General features: G+C 36.0%; 1 protein-coding gene across 1 annotated transcript; it reads left to right on the top strand.

The window, feature by feature from the left end:
- The first annotated feature begins 474 nt into the window (after nucleotides 1–474).
- LOC107654071 (zinc metalloproteinase-disintegrin-like crotastatin) lies at nucleotides 475–14,452 on the top strand. The gene is made up of 23 exons (XM_016441002.1): nucleotides 475–612; nucleotides 1,141–1,223; nucleotides 1,357–1,463; nucleotides 1,587–1,665; nucleotides 1,900–1,976; nucleotides 2,119–2,302; nucleotides 2,392–2,454; nucleotides 2,718–2,789; nucleotides 2,936–3,105; nucleotides 3,535–3,616; nucleotides 3,743–3,885; nucleotides 5,958–6,135; nucleotides 6,296–6,385; nucleotides 8,376–8,571; nucleotides 10,289–10,391; nucleotides 10,517–10,685; nucleotides 10,769–10,849; nucleotides 10,958–11,042; nucleotides 11,143–11,257; nucleotides 11,651–11,810; nucleotides 12,510–12,557; nucleotides 13,698–13,772; nucleotides 13,956–14,452. Exons 1-23 carry the CDS (start codon nucleotides 561–563, stop codon nucleotides 14,010–14,012), a joined length of 2,469 nt encoding a protein of 822 aa, XP_016296488.1. The 5' UTR covers nucleotides 475–560; the 3' UTR covers nucleotides 14,013–14,452.
- Nucleotides 14,453–16,816: the final 2,364 nt, after the last annotated feature.

Genomic DNA, 16,816 nt, shown 5'->3' with positions numbered 1-16,816 from the left:
GGCCCAGATCACCGATTGCTCCGTTGATCCGCATTCAAATCTCAGATCGTGTTTTGTACACTAAAAAGTAAAATTACTTAATCCTATAGGTTTCAAAGAGTGTAACCTAACACAAAAGTGAAAATTCACCTCAGCGGCCGATAGAAAACCATTTAAAAACACTTTATCGTGTAATCACAAACGAATATGATTGGTTCCCCAAAACCAGCGCTGAGAAAAGTAATAGCTACCACGTGACAACGTCGTCGAGGATCTATTTTAGCAGCGGTATGGACAACAATTTACACCTACATAATAGCACTGGGAAACTGTATATTGAAATAGAATTTAAAAATAAACAGTTCAATTTGTTAGATTACGAGAATGATTATTTCGATCCTTCGTGACGTTTATAAGCTCCGCCCCTTTCGAAACTTCTGTCCCATGCTATTGGTCATTCTATCTATTTCTTCTGTTTTTGCGTTTGTCCTGATAAGAAAAAATGCAGCCCACTTGGGCGGACCTCAAGTTTATCTTTTGGCATGTAGTTCGCCAGACATGAACCCTAACGCACAGTAATCATGCCGTGTTCTGCCTTCACAACTCATGTACTTTGCTGTCTTTGTCTTTGGGGTATGTATGATATTCCTTTAATTATGTAGAAATATGTTTTATTCCTTAATGCATGTAATTATAAAGCATATTTGCGCTGAAAGATTTAACCGTTCGCTTTTGTCTAGTTTGTGAATTTATTTATATTTATTTACATTCCTGCGAATGGGATACTCATAAAATAGTAGGCTATACAGTGTGATGGAGGAACTTTTCTGTTCTTTTGGTTAATTTGATAGAAAAATGCAGTTTTATATATTTGTCACTTTTATTGTGTTCTTTTAATTACATTTACTTATTGTTTTTATTACTTTTATTAATTGTTTTTATGAATTTTAAATGTGGGAAAATAAGATTTTTACAACATGATTTGAGTAGTATAATATACAGTAACATACAGACACTGTTTAAAGGTAATTTGTGGCCAGTAAGTTGATCCTTAATTAGGACTATGAAACCTATTTATCTTTATAGAATGCTGTTAACGTTTGTGGGTGGTATTGATAGTGCATTTATGAAATATCAAAATATCTTTTGATTCTTCATCAGGATGTGTGGCAGAGAGTATTCATACATTACCTCATGTGGAGCGGTTTGATGTGGTGAGACCTAAAAGACAGAGCGTCAGAAAGGTACCTCCATTTACAACCTGGATCTTACTGTTACAGCAGCAATTAAACTTTTTTATATATTTGTAGTTTTAGGATAAAAGCAACCATAGGGTTGTGTTGTTTATGTGTGGATTAACACATCAGTCCTCTGCAGGTACATTCTGATAAAAGTCCACAAAGCCATGAGACGTATCCTGATAGACTCACATATAAATTATTCTTTGGAGGGAAAAATCATGTGATTCATTTGGAAAAGAACAGGTGAGTGTTGTGTTTGGGTGTATTATCTTGGAGCTTTCTGTACATTTCATTTTGATGTTTAATAGTATGAAATACACCATTGTACTCTAAGGCTGTCCTAAATAAATGTTTACTGTAATTTAGGCAACTCATTGGACATAATTACACTGAAATATGCTATCAAGATGATGGACTGATTGTGAGCAGTAATCCAAATTTAAAGGTAACTTAAATTTTACTGTAATTTATCAATAACTACGATCAGAACAGCATACTTGCATATGTCCTTGCATACTATTCCTGCAGGATAGGGCATATCGCATATTGTGTCGTTTTTGCTAGTATTCAGAACATTTAAGTCATGTCAGACTGACTGAAGTTCCCTTATTTAAGCTGGAAATAATATGATCAGTTAAGTACAGAAAATAAAAATCTATCAATTGTGTGTCATTTGTAGGACAATTGCTACTATCATGGCCATATTCAGGATTTGGAAGATTCCTCAGTCAGTGTGGGAATCTGTTCTGGAATCAGGTTTGAGACAATGGCATGCTCCTTTTACATCAAGTTCATTACAAGATGCTTTTCATACATTTTCTAATGGAAATGCACAAGTATTAGATTCCATATTTGTAGGAAGGATCTTGAGAAGCAGCATTATGTTATCTGTCCATAGAGGTTTTGTTCGAGTGAAACAGCAAGTATACCTGATTGAGCCCCTGACCAACCACAGTGATGGAGACCATGCACTTTATAAGCATGAACATCTGAGGTGGAAGAGAAGCTCATGTGGTGAACCAAGCTCTACCGTTTATGACCATGAAAAACCAGTGGCTGTCCCCTTAAAGTCCACCAGATGGGTAATAACATTTCCATCGCAATTCTAGCAACTGTTCTGCATATGAAAGAAATTATGCATAGATTTTAAATCATTGATATATTCTCTTAGAAAACAAAGCGATTTCACACTCCAAGATATGTGGAATTGTTTCTTGTGGTGGATAACACTGAGGTACAAATTTAAGCTTTCACAAACTTGTAGTTATTAGCAGTCAACTGTTATTGGTTTTTCACTGACTGATGGTTATGCTAATATCTGATGGAATATAATACAATAAGAAAATTAGATTTAAAAAAATGCTGAAGCATTCAATACAGTAATATATTTTAAACCCTTCTCTTCATAGTGAAGCAAATACTACTGGTCAATACAAAAGCTAAAAGGAAAAACTTCCAAAAAAAGACAAACATGATTGCTATGTTTTTCTCTTATAGTACAGAAACTTTGGGTCTAACATGGACATAATCAGACCCAGGATGCTGGAAGTTGCAAATCATGTTGACAAGGTATATTCATATGATCATATATCTTAATCATATATCTTAATAGAGTTAACCTTACAAATATAGTATTTACTTGTGTGATATGTGAAAATCAGTTAATAAATGTCTTAAGGAAATGCAAGAGAGTGAACACTTTATTCTTTGCTCAGTTGTATCGACCCCTTAATATCCGGGTTATGCTGGTTGGTCTTGAGGTCTGGATGAAACGCGACCAGATTGTGGTCAGTGTGAGTTCTGATGACACTCTCAGTCGGTTTATTGAGTGGAGAAAGAGCAATCTGCTTAAAAGAGTCAAACATGACAACGCTCAGTTTGTGACGTGAGTATGACCTAGTTACCCATTTATTCTGCTGGATGACTAAGACCTTCAATACACTATAGCAGAAACTAGTCCACTTCAATATATTTTACTACACTTTACTTATTTGTTGTCATTAGTTAACTACATTATGAATTAGCAATGAACAATACTGCTAAAGCGTTTATTAAAAATATTTAATAGTAATTTCAACATGTGCTTCTACATTAGTTCATGCAATGAACAATATATTTTTATTAACTAACATTAACTAAGAATAATATATTCTGTAAAAAATATTTCTCATTATTTAATGTTAGCTTATGCATTAACTGATGTCAACAAATGCAAGCATATTGTAAAGTGTTAAAAATATACCTTTATTTTACATTAGTACACTAATAATTAATCTTTTATTGTTCTGTTTTATTTATTGATTTCACTTTCCAGTGGAATTGATTTTTTGAATGACACAGTTGGGCTGGCAAACAAATTTGCAATGTGTGCTGAAAGCTCAGCGGGAGTCAATCAGGTAATTATGATCTGCGTTAGTGATGATTTTCTGGTAGCAAATTATCTCCTATATTCGAACAATAAAGATTCTTTCTTGAAAGGCATAGTATAATTGCATAAATGGTTATATGTTGTTATTTTTTAGGATCATAATCAGAACTCACTAGGCCTGGCATCCACAATCGCTCATGAGATGGGTCATAATATGGGCATGTCCCATGATGAAAATCACTGCACCTGTGGCTCATCAAATTTCAATTCCATCTGTATCATGACAGAACGTGTAGGGTAAGCAGTATTTGTGAAACGTTACACTGTGTTTTAAATTTTTGCTTTGGTCAGATGTCAGATCTGTCTTAGATTATATTATGTTCAAGTGCATTAAAAAAAAAATATTCTTTTAAGGTTTAAAGTACACTACCAAGTGCACATTCAGTGAAATTATGTGCACTACTTCACAAGGGTAGTAATGCAAGTGTATAAAACTCTTTGAACCTTTAAACTTCACTATCCTGAAAACACAATGTGAGCCTTCTGTTGCAGTTAGATAAACAAACAATAAAATATGTGGTCTACTCTGCCTTTTGTAACTCTTTGATGTCCTTTTTTAATGAGAAAATACATAAGATCCACCAGCATCTAGGTTCAAACTCCTCCCTCAGCACTTCCTCTGATTTCTGGCCAATATCTTACTTATTTTCTGCTTTTCAGCTTCCCACTGCCACAGATATTTCAGTTCTCATTCATAAGTCAAAGTCTTCCACTTGTTCGCTGGACCCTCTTCCCACTGTTTTGGTTAAAGTCTGCCTCCCCTCTCTGTTTCCCCTCATTTTTGCTATCATTTGCTCTTCACTCACTACTGGAATACTGAAAACTGCTGCCATTACTCCAATATTGAAAAAATCTGGTGACGATCCTAATAATTTCAATAATTTCCGTCCCATCTCCAATTTACCCTTCCTTTCCAAAATCCTTGAAAAAATAGTTGCTACTCAACTTCACTCTCATCTAACTTGTAATAACATGTACAAACAATTCCAGTCTGGTTTCCGCCCCTTTCATAGTACAGAAACAGCACTTATAAAAATCACTAATGACCTCCTTATGGCAGCTGATTCTGGTTTAGTCACTATTCTCAGCCTCCTTGATCTAAGTGCAGCCTTTGACACCATTTCTCACACCATCCTTCTCAATAGACTAATCTCTATTGGCATCACTCACACCTCTTTAGATTGGTTTAAATCTTATCTTTCAGATCGCACTCAGTTCGTCCAGTTACAATTTTTTTAGTTCCCAACCTTCCCCCGTTAACACTGGTGTGCCTCAGGGCTCTGTCCTGGGACCCCTTCTTTTCATCATTTACCTTCTTCCTCTTAGCAATATCTTTCATAAATACGACATCCTATTCCACTGTTACGCGGATGACACCCAACATCACCCGGTCCGCTTATTTTCATCTACATAATATTAACCGCCTTCACCCCTCCCCTACCCCTCATACTACTGCTATTCTTGTTTATAGTCTTGTCATTTCCCGTATTGGTTATTGTAATTCTCTTCTCTTTGGTCTTCCTCACAAATCCCTCTTAAAGTTTCAATTGCTTAAAAACTCAGCAGCCCTTATTATCGCCACACTGCAAAAAATGGCTTATCTTACTTAGTATTTTTGCCTTGTTTCTAGTCAAAATATCAAAAAATTAGTCTTGTTTCCAGGGGGAAAAAACTAAATTAAGTGCATTTAGCTTAAAACAAGTTAAATGATCTGCCAGTGGGGTAAGTAAAATATTCTTAAAACAAGAGCATTTTACTTACCCCACTGGCAGATAATTTTACTTGTTTTAAGCAAAATGCACTTAATTTAGTTTTTCCCCCTGGAAACAAGACTAAATATCTTAAGTCAATTGGCTTATCTAGTAAAAGTATCTTGATTTAAGAATTTTTAGATATTTTGACTAGAAACAAGTAAGTAAGTAATACTAAGTAAGATAAGCCATTTTTTGCAGTGCAGAATCCCCTCCTTTCACCACATCACACCTGTACTGCAGCAGCTTTACTGGTTTCCGGTTAAATTTCGCATTGACTTTAAAAGATTTAAGCTTCTAAGCGACTTAAGTCTCACTTGTTTAAGATTGCATATCTCACCTAAATTTTATTTGTCCAGTCCTACTTTACTCTGTTTTTGTCTCTGTATATGGTATTTCTTGTTTGTTTTCAATCGTCTTGTTCGTAAATTTATTGTGCGGTGTCCTTGAGTGTTGAGAAATGTGCCTATAAATAAAATGTATTATTATTATTATTAGTAGTAGCAGTTTATAGTGTGCACTGTCCGAAAATGACATGCTCTGACCTTGTCTATCTAGCACGCTGTTCCCGGAGCTGTTTAGTGACTGTAGTCTGGAGCAGCTGAGTGTGTTTCTAGACAATGCCAACCCCAGCTGCCTGCTGGACACCCCCAGCTCATCCAGACTGTACAGTGGGTCTATCTGTGGTAATGCTTTTCTGGACCCTGGAGAGGAGTGTGACTGTGGAACAGTCGAGGTATTGCACACATATCCTGTGTCTGTAGTGACTCAGTCTAGCCCAGCTGATCTAGCTCAAATGATCCTTTTCTATGACATCATTTATGCATTAATGTAGGATCATCTTTGACTCACATCTGATGTCTCATTGATGACTGTGATTTAATGTTTTGTGTAAGGAATGTGAAAATCCATGCTGTGATCCCATGACCTGCAGGCTCACTGAAGGCTCACAATGTGTTCATGGAGACTGCTGTGAGAATTGCCAGGTAAGTGACTCTTATGAAAACTCTTCATGGCCTTCTTCATTTTTTTTTAAAGAAATTTGCACTATGAACATACGTTTTAGAATAGATCTTTATTAAAGGAATAGTTCACCCAAAAATGAAAATTCTCTCAGTTCAACCTCCTTCAAAGAAGAGGTGACTCTGGTGGGACTCAAACCCACAACATTTGATCTGCCTCATTTTACAGTCTAGAAATCTGCTACCCATTGTACCACAGAACCTACTTTTCTTCCTGACTTTTGTATGACCAACATTGTGGCAAAAAAGAGACTTCCTTGAGTCTCGGCAGAATAGAAGCTAGATTTAGAATGTCGAAGCACTATTATTTCCTAGAGTGGGAGAGCAAAGTCACTGATAGAGGCGCACCGTTGGGATTGGAACCCAGGATGTGTAAACCAGACTGGGCTGCTGCCTTTGACTTGTCATATAGTGTGGGCAGCATAAAAGAGTTTTCAAATGTCACGCAAGCTTCTGTTTCAGGCGTTTTTTGTTTTTAGGGTGGGAGGTGGGTGGTGCAAAATGCACTCACGAAATTGCCAGAAGTCACGACTCTGATGGAACTGGTGGGCCTCCTTTCCTAGAGTGAGGTACCACTGGGATTTGAACCCAGGATCTGAAAATCAGTCTGGACTGCTACTGTTGACCCTCGTGTATTGGTGCTTGTTTGTCCATCTCATGGAGGAGCATGATAGACATCATAAGTTCCACTGGGATTTGAACCTAGAATCTTATGTTTACAAGACACACACTTGAACCAACTGAGCTATGGCCCTGGTAGCCTCACGTAGCCAAAGCTTCAGACTCAATGGCAGAAGGTGTGGGAACCTTGGCCGATTTGAATGGCCAAGGACCACTCAAGAGCTCATATGACTGACAAATAAAGCAACAAACCACGCTTTGTTTTGTGCCGCGTCATGTTTATGGGTGTGGAAATGTCCCCACATAAACAGACCAGTGTGTAAAACTCTTGGACATATGTATTATAAATAGTCTATGCCGCGAACTTTAAACATTTCACATACTTTTGAAAATCTAGCATTTAGTTCATCCAGATAAGCGCTCACTGTCACAGTTGTAAACACAATGGCTTTGTTCTTCAATGAGGGGGTTTGGCACCATGGCATCTTTGTTTCCAGGTAGAACGTTAAAAACGCGACACACACGTCTCTCAGAAATTCTGTAGAATTCAACCAATCAGATAATGACTTCGAAATTCCTGAAGTGTTTCCAGTAAAGTGTGCCATATGCATCAGACGTTCAGCCAACAGTCCATGGGCATGACGTCTGAGGCTGAGACTATGGCCATGGAAGCCAAGGAAGGGTTACTCAGAAGAGCAAAAAATCAAGGAAGGCTTTAAAAAGGTTGTTGAAGAGCTTATAAGAGTTTGCAAATGTCATGCAGGACTCTTTTCTAGATGTATTTTTGGGTGGAGGAAGGGTGTCAAAGAAATTCCTGGTGGGACACAAACCCTCAATATGCTATCCAATGGACCACAGAGTGATTTGGACATTTGATGTTTTTTCCTCGAGGCTTTTGTATGTCCAAAACTCTGGGAATAAACACGGGACCAAAGAAAGAGACTTCCTTGAGTCCCAGCAGAATAGAAGCCTTGTTTGAAATGTTGAAGCAATATTTGGGCCTGCTTTCCTAGAGTGAGCCAGGAGAGCACCACTGACATTTGAAACAAGGATCTGTAAATCAGACTCAACTGCTGGACTTGACTTGTTATATATTGTTATATATTGTGTGGGTGGCATAAATGTCATGCAAACTTCTGTTGTTTGTTTTTTTTATGGGGGGGAGACAATCAAGTTGCCCAAAGTTACAACATTGGTGGGACCTGAACCAGCAACCTTTGCATGGCCTCATTTTGAAGTCATTACTGTGTAGTGTTAACAGTAACTCTAGATAAGTTTGTGGTTGACACTTTTTTGTTATTTCCAGCTTCTCTTTTCTCTCTTACAATGCTAGATAAAAGATGCTGAAAGCTTGTGTCGAGCACCTGAAAATGAGTGTGACATTCCAGAGTACTGCACAGGGCTCTCGGAGCACTGCCCAGAGAATGATTTTAAGATGAACGGCATACCTTGCAGCTCTGGCCAGGGTTACTGCTATAATGGCCAATGCCCCACTCACCTCCAGCACTGCCAAAGACTTTGGGGAACAGGTACGCATGAGTTTATTACCCAAAAGTCCAAAACTTCTCCAAGATCAACAGACATTTTACAAGACAGTTTCCCTAGAGTAAGTACTTTGTTCAGAAGCACAGTCAGGGTTCAAATCTGGGTTGTAGGGTTGGAAGTGCATTAAAGGGGTCATATGATGTTGCTAAAAAGAACATTATTTTGCGTATTTGGTGTAATGAAATGTGTTTAAGTGGTTTAAGGTTAAAAAACACATTATTTTCCACATACTGTACATTATTGTTTCTCCTCTATGCCCCGCCTTTCTGAAACACGTCGATTTTTACAAAGCTCATCGTTCTGATAAGCGAGGTATGCTCTGATTGGCCAGCTATCCAGTGCGTTGTGATTGGCCGAATACCTCAAGCGTGTGACGGAAATGTTAGGCCCTTACCATACTGTGATGCCATGTCCCAGACGGAGCGACGAGACAAAAACATTAAAACCCATTATAAACGAGGCATTTGTTTCATCCACTGGGGACATCCATCAGGAAACAGTCCTCCATAAAATGCGCTGCACACATCTGAATATTTGGGTGGAACTGTTCTGGAACTAAATACAACTTAACCACTGATTTCTAGTCATGTCCTCTTTTGGAAGGCCAAACAAAGTAGTTTCGCTTTCACAACGAAACAGTGTCTCCACGACATGGCGGCGGCGGCAACAATACTACAGCAAGAATAAAAGTTACGCCTTCTTTCTTTGCGTATACATTTGGGCGGTGTTATGCAAATCTTCCCACATCGTGACCTAGACATGTGGGGGCGTGTTTAAACGAGGCGTTTTAGGAGGGCGTGGACCAGTCTTAACTTTTATAAAGAATATCTTTTTGGGTTTGAGACTTTAGTCTTTGCAACTTTAGGGATCTTATCTATTCACGAACAGCTTGTAACACTCCAAAGAGAAAGGAAAACTTGAAATCGCATCATATGACCCATTTAAAATACTATGCACTGCACCACTCTAAGCAGCATGGCAAAAAAATAAATGCTTTTTTAGTTGAGTTATGAACCTTATGAAGTGGTACTAAATCTCCAAAAAGACTCAAAAACACTCCAAACTTCTGAATTATTGTTCATCGATCATGCTCACTAAATCGTTCACTTGATCACAGAACCAGTGAGACTGTCTGAACAAGTACCATTGGCGTGCCCAACTGAAATGGTTAATTGAACATTTATTTGCAATTTAATTTAAGTATATAGTTCGGACCAGTTATTCTTCAAGTACTAAAAGAACTGTTAATACAATTAAGGCTTCAAACCGTTAAAGCGCTAGTTTTCCCCAAAATGAAAAATCATTTGTCGTTAACTCGCCTTCATGTCATCTTAAATTGTATGACTTTCTTCTGTGGAACATAAAAAAAGATATTTAGAGAAATGTATCAGTGTTTTTTGTGTATACAATGCAAGTAAGTGTTGTCCAAAACTGTTTGGTTGCCAACATTCTTCAAGTTTGGAACAGCATGATAGTGAGTAGATGATGACAGAATTTTCTTTTTTTGGTTGAAACTGGAATCTGAACCAGTATAATTAAATTCCCTATGATTCCCTACAGCCCAACCACTTTACTAAAACACCACCGTTCATTAATTTTCACAAGCTGTATTGATGTTTCAGTATCCTGCTGTGCATAATGACTCATATCAACACAGTATTCATATCTGCTTAAATGTTGTGTCTCTGATTATTTCCCTAGGTGCCAAAGTGGCTGCTGAGGCATGCTTTTTTCTAAACACATTTGGAAAAAATGATTCTCACTGTGGAAAGACCAAAGGTGGCTACAGAGCCTGTACAAAAGAGTATGCCATCTTTTTTAATTTTCTGATTCAAAATAGCTCATAAAATTTGTCATAACACCCGTTTTTTAAGACTAAGCTAATACATCAAGCATAGATTACATTAAATGTATTTTTTCCTTATATAGAAACATGTTTTGTGGAAAAATATTTTGCGATGGAGGAAATGACTACCCCGTGACTGGTCAGAAAGCTGTGATAGTAACATTTAGGGGATTTTGCAACATAGCTGGGGACCAATCTGAAGAAGACGCCCTCAGCATGGTCCCTACTGGCACAAAATGTAGGCACAATAAGGTAAGCATAGAAGAATGTTATTTAAACTATGACGGCAGGACTTGTAGGCACAAAAATGAAAACTCTGGGTTATGTTTCAACAGGTTTGCTATGATTATATGTGCCAAGACCTGAATGTTTATGGTAGTAATGATGATTGCTCACTGCAATGCAATGGAAGAGGGGTGAGATCAAATCTCCATTTCACCGAAACCAATAGGAGGATGTCTTATAATTCAAAATATAAAAAGCTTTTGAAAGAATTAAAATGATATTTTATTATATTTTTGCAGATTTGTAATCATAAAAAACAATGCCACTGTGAGCCTGGATGGGCACCTCCTTACTGTGAAGTCAGATATTCTGAATTGCCATCCGGTAATCAAACAAGCTTTCTTTTCTGAAAAGCATGTTTAAATGTAGCACCTGTAGTAATGTAACATTCTGACAAATTCTACTCTTGTTTCCAATTTTTTAGGACAAGCAAAGATAATTGGCATCTCAGTAGCAGTTGCAATCGCTCTACTTGTACTTGCACTATGTGGAGTCTTCCTTTATTGTAAAAGAAGAAAAACCATCGTCAGCCACAAGATGTGAGTTGTTTGATTTTGATATGCTTTGTGACATTTATCATGCCCAGGGTTTTGAATGAACTGCAAGTGAACATTTTCCAGCCAGGAATGTTTTTATTCGCCATAAAACCATTCTGCATAAATTTCTGAATAAAAAAAAAACTTTTTGCCAATTATGTTGATAACTCTTGAAATCTTTTTTCAAAAGTACTATTTATGCTTTGTGTGTAAAACTTTTAATGAAGGAAAATTACTGAGTGTATCTTTTAAAAATGGGCCATGTTGCATAGCAACCACCCTGCCGATTTCTTGTAAATGTCTTGCAAATTTATTGGTCAGAAGGTGTGGGTAGCTGTGAGTAATGTAATTATAGTAGTCTGTCCGTTCATGTCACGTCTGTCTGCTTGTTTACAGAAAAACTCCATCTGCAGGGCAGTTGAACCTTCTTTTTGAGAACAACAGTGCCAAGAAGGACCGCCCTGAGATCAGCCAGCCCATATTCATGGGGACCACCATAACTCAACCCTGCACCCCTCTAACTGCAAGATTGGGCCCGACCCATCCTGCTCCACCAGTTAGTAGAACCTTCATTATGATGCAGCCTGTTTATTATCATCTTAAAGTCAAAAACTCTTTTCTCACTGAATGAAATGTAGTTTTTTCCCTATTTGAGACCTGTGAGTGTGAAATAAAATAGAAAATAGGGTTAGTATCAAATTTGTATTGTGTAGCCATACTTTTGTCTTTGTATACAAAATCTGAATCATACTACAGCTTATTCTGGATAGGAATGCCCATCTAGATGATGTGACTACCTGTCACAGTTTGTACATGCTATTTAGGGCTGGGAAAATCTAAAATGATTCATGCAATAATACTAGACTGGCATGGAAAGACTTGTCCCAAAATGTGAATGGAATTTCTGTTTGTTCAAAAGTTAAGTACTAGTTGTTTAAACAAGTTGAATATAAATGTCGCTCATGGAAATCTAGTTTATCACTACAGTACTTACACAAACGCCACTCTAATATTGTTCAAAGATTTGAATGCACACATGTTAAGGCATGCTGTATGTAGTTTACAATGTTTTACAAGTGCTTTCTAGTTTTGTGCACAACATATCAGGTATATGAACAGGCCAAAGCTAAGAATAGGTTTAAATACTTGTAGTTCCACCCATAATGTCCTTCCAGGACAGATAAGAATTAAGAAGTCTTTTCCCATCTCTCTAGAAAAAAATAAAAATACATTTGTACTCTTATTCTGCTTGCAGCTTCCAAAAAAGTCACCATCACAATCGCAACAGACCATAGTAAAACAGGTAAGATCAACTATTGATAGCAGAAATCCACCTTTTTGTATTTTGTAAAAAAACTATTTATGATATTTAAAATATTTCACACAATAATGAAAATTCTGACATTACTCACGCATGTTATTTTAAACCTGTACAACTTTCCGTCTTCTGTTGAACATAAAAAGAAATTGAATGTTTCTGTTGCTCAGCAGTGACCAGAGACTATCAGGCTATATGGCAAAATAATATATTTTCATATATATTTTGAAAAATATTTCCAAATATACAAAATATGGCCAAAAATATATTTCTAAAAGAAATTTTTAAATATATTTGTATCAACAAATGTGGGTTTGTGTATATATATATATATATATATATATATATATATATATATATTTAAAGTTTTAAAATCTATTTAAAAAGAAAAGCATTTGTCCAAAATGCATTTTAAGTTTGGAATGTATTTTGAAATATATTTTAGCATTTGAAAGATTAAATGAAAAATATTTTCTATTTAAAAAAAAAATAATTCCTTAATCCATGCTATATTTATTATATATTTCAAAATAAATTTTGGCCAGTTTGTGCAATATGGAAATGGATTCTGCCCCAAAACATCCACTATAAAAGTAGTATAAAACATTAGTATATAAAAATGAGAACAGTTGTATTAGTGCTAGAGTAAGTACATTATTAGCTTTGCTTGCTAGTCAATAGTTATCAACTATAGATACACTATTTCAATAGTTTCCCAATTCTAAGCTGTGGAAATCAGGGCTGATTTTACTTAATTACTTAAATTGTATTGAACAGAATTTGTACTTTACTCAAGTAATATTGAAACTGAAAACTTTTGTCCATTTCCAAAATAAAGAACATACTACTGTTTAGTCTTTTTTTTTAGTCGAAATACAACAATATTTTGCAGGTCATCTTAGGTCAAGTTCACCCGAACCCATTAGTTGAGTTATCTGTGGCTTCCTGTTCATTACCACTGAAAAGGATTTTCACTCATCCCCTAGTTCGTAAAGGCTTGTATTTTTGGTTTGTTACTTGACTTAAATAGACCACACCTATTTCATAGCATATATAACATGTTTATGTAGATTCATTGTGTTTGTGGACTTGTTAAAACTTTGAAAAATGTCTGTGTAATTATAGGGGATCAAGTCGACTCCACCTCCTGTTCCTCCAGTCAAACCATCTTTAGCAACAGGATCCTGGAGGACAGATCAAGTTAGTTACTTACATTTATTCTGACAGAGATTATGTTATCATGCATGCATATAACAGTTTATCTTGTAATGTTAATGTGATGCTTTATATGTGAGCAGCCCAAATGCTTCCATATCAGTACAGCTGCACTATAAGAAGGTTTACGTTCACTTATTCTTAAACTGTAGACTTTTCACATTGCAGGTCACAGGAGACACAGTCAAGGTTGTGTTGAGACCACCCACCATTCCAAGAAGATGACCAGACGTGAAATCATCTTGTGACTCATTTCAACAAATTACAGTCCTTCTTGTTCACTTTTATAGTGTGGGAGCGGCTGAAACACAAAGTGATTTTTTAAACAATGGTATAAAAACACACACATACACTGTTGTGTATGATGATATATTGTATATGTAAAACATTTGAATGTATGGCTGGAAAAATAATCAACAGGCCAAAATGCTTTATACCGTAATTAATTTAATTGAACATTTACAGACTATTGTGGTGAAGTGAATGTATTAAATTCTAAATATTTTTTAAAACTTTTTAAATAAAAGTTTTTATTTTTTACTGATTGCAAATGGAAGCAGTAGCAATGTCACATGCAGAATATTAGTAATAAACGAATCTCATAAAATAATGATGCAATGCTTTCTACTTTAATGAAATACAATAATGTCATTTTGCTGAATTGGGAGTTTACGACTATACACTGTGAAAACTTGATTTTTCAAAGTTGTAAATAAAATAATTTCAGTCTACTTCAAAATGTCATTTTTAATTCAATGTTAAACTTGCACTTTTAATTGTAAGGTTTACTAGCAATTTCTCATTAGGCATTATTATCAAATATTATTTATTCGTTAAACAATAAGTTGAAAAGGAAAGCTTTGAGTGGTTCTTTGTTTTTTTTATATTATTATGATGATAATTGCATCTAATTAATATTTACTACCAATAAATGCTTTTTAATAAGCTATATTATTATGATTTGAGGAGAGAAAAACAGGCTACACTGTGCGGTTAAACTCAACCTAAATACTGAACCAAAACCAGAAATGTTTCACTGGTTTGCTGACTTGGCCAAACAAAACTTTGAATTAAAGGTGTTCAATTTAAATAAATAAAAAATAATAATAATTCAAAATTCCCATTCCCTCTAAACATCTGTAATCAACTTTTTTGACAATGTCTTTTTGTTGCAGAATTGCACAAAAATGTATGTGACTTAAAAAGCCAGGGCACATTTTGCACCCATAATGCTTTCACACCCTGCTCCACAACTCTTGATCGGCCCAGATTAAACTGCACTTGTCTGATCCTGTACTTGGTGCTAAATGTTCCCAAACCTTTGTGACAGGCCGTACACTGACTCACATGCGCCTTTTTGATTCTTTCTGACGTGTGCCTCAGTGACTCCCTGTGATTCACAGGTGCAGCTGTTTAATTATCCTGTGGGGAGGACGGAAATACATCCTGGGCTACACTTTAAAGTAGACTATATGCTTGTCTTGATATTGTGGATAGATAGCTGACATCTGAGTAAAAGAATTTTTTTTTGATGTTCATAAAAACAGATGTGTATATATTCTAAGTGGTGTAAAACAACACTGGTGACGTCACACCCCTGTCATACATGTATGAAGTAATGAGATTTAGCTTTTGTCTAACACAAGATCTCATTATGGAAAGTGACTCAAATCTTTTTTTTTTTTCCCCTTAAATGTTTGTTCTGCTTCTACGCAGTGCTTTTCCTTTTGACATTTCTATTCATCAGAACATTAAAGGGGTCACATGATACGATTTCAATTTTTCCTTTCTCTTCGGAGTGTTGCAAGCTCTTGGTGCATAAAGAAGATCTGTAAAGTTGCAAAGACTAAAGTCTCAAATCCAAAGAGATATTCGTAATTATGTCCCCACTGGATGCAACAAATGCCTCGTTTATAATGGGTTTTATTGGTTTTGTCTCGTCGCTCCGGCCGGGACACGGCATCACAATATGATAGGGGCGTAACATTTCCGTCACACGCTTAGGGTATTCGGCCAATCACAACTCACTGGATAGCTGGCCAATCAGAGCACACCTCGCTTTTCAGACCGATGAGCTTTGTAAAAATCGATGCGTTTCAGAAAGGCGGGGCATAGAGGAGAAACAATAATGTACAGTATGTGGAAAATAATGTGTTTTTTTAACCTTAAACCGCATAAACACATTTCATTACACCAAATACACAAAATAATGTTCTTTTTAGCAGCATCATATGACCCCTTTAAAAAGATTGTGCCCTGGATTCCACAAAATATACAGCACAGTTTTCATTATTTCTAATAAATGTTTCTTGAGCAAATCAGCATTTTAGAATGATTTCTGAAGGATCATGTGACACTGAAGACTGGAGTAATGATGCTGAAAGTTCAGCTTTGCATCACAGGAATAAAGTACATTTAAAATATATTCAAATAGAAAACAGTTATTTTAAATTGTAATATTTCGCAATATTACTGTTTTTGTAATAATAGTTTAAAAAAAGGAATGGTCGCAAACTGATAGTGAAAACAAGATAAAACAGAGGTTAAATGTGTTGCTTCTAAAGACACATAAAAGCAAACGCAAACTTTTTTTGTAAAAAAAGTGTTGATCTCGTTTCCTGTCACAACCTAATTGTTGTTTTGAAGCAGAGAGGAAACCGTTTGTTAAGACATCAGTTTGCAAACAGAACAGTATTTTGTAATCTGTGTAATTTGTAAGATGATTCCTCTTACATGTAATCAAACAGTTATTATGTAAATATATTTTTGTTCTCTGATGAGTTCTTGTTTTGTTCACTTCTCAATTTTCATGAGCAGTATCCAAGTGCAAATATTTAAGACATGCTGTAATAGAGTTTATTCTTACAAATGGCTAAGTTTGTAGCCTTTAGTTATTTTCTGAGTCTTTTATAGCGACCCAGGTACCATAAAATTCAGATCCCAGTCCAGTAGTGTGATAAATCTTGAAGCACAATTGGGAAATATTTAACAGGACAGCACCTAAGCCTGTTTTGTTGGATTCAAAGTAC

This window comes from Sinocyclocheilus anshuiensis, unplaced genomic scaffold (assembly GCF_001515605.1).
Source record: "Sinocyclocheilus anshuiensis isolate Anshui unplaced genomic scaffold, SAMN03320099.WGS_v1.1 scaffold454, whole genome shotgun sequence".
NCBI lineage: Eukaryota > Metazoa > Chordata > Actinopteri > Cypriniformes > Cyprinidae > Sinocyclocheilus > Sinocyclocheilus anshuiensis.
Note: the sequence above shows the minus strand (reverse complement) of the source record. Positions and strands in the feature narration are given on the sequence as shown.

What these genes read in the sequence shown, in the direction of transcription:
- LOC107654071 (XM_016441002.1), top strand. Translation starts at nt 561, where the DNA reads ATGCCGTGTTCTGCCTTCACAACTCATGTACTTTGCTGTCTTTGTCTT. An exon ending in GCAGTAATCCAAATTTAAAG is followed by an intron (nt 1,666 to 1,899) that starts GTAACTTAAATT and finishes TGTCATTTGTAG; the next exon opens with GACAATTGCTACTATCATGG. An exon ending in GTGACTGTGGAACAGTCGAG is followed by an intron (nt 6,136 to 6,295) that starts GTATTGCACACA and finishes GTTTTGTGTAAG; the next exon opens with GAATGTGAAAATCCATGCTG.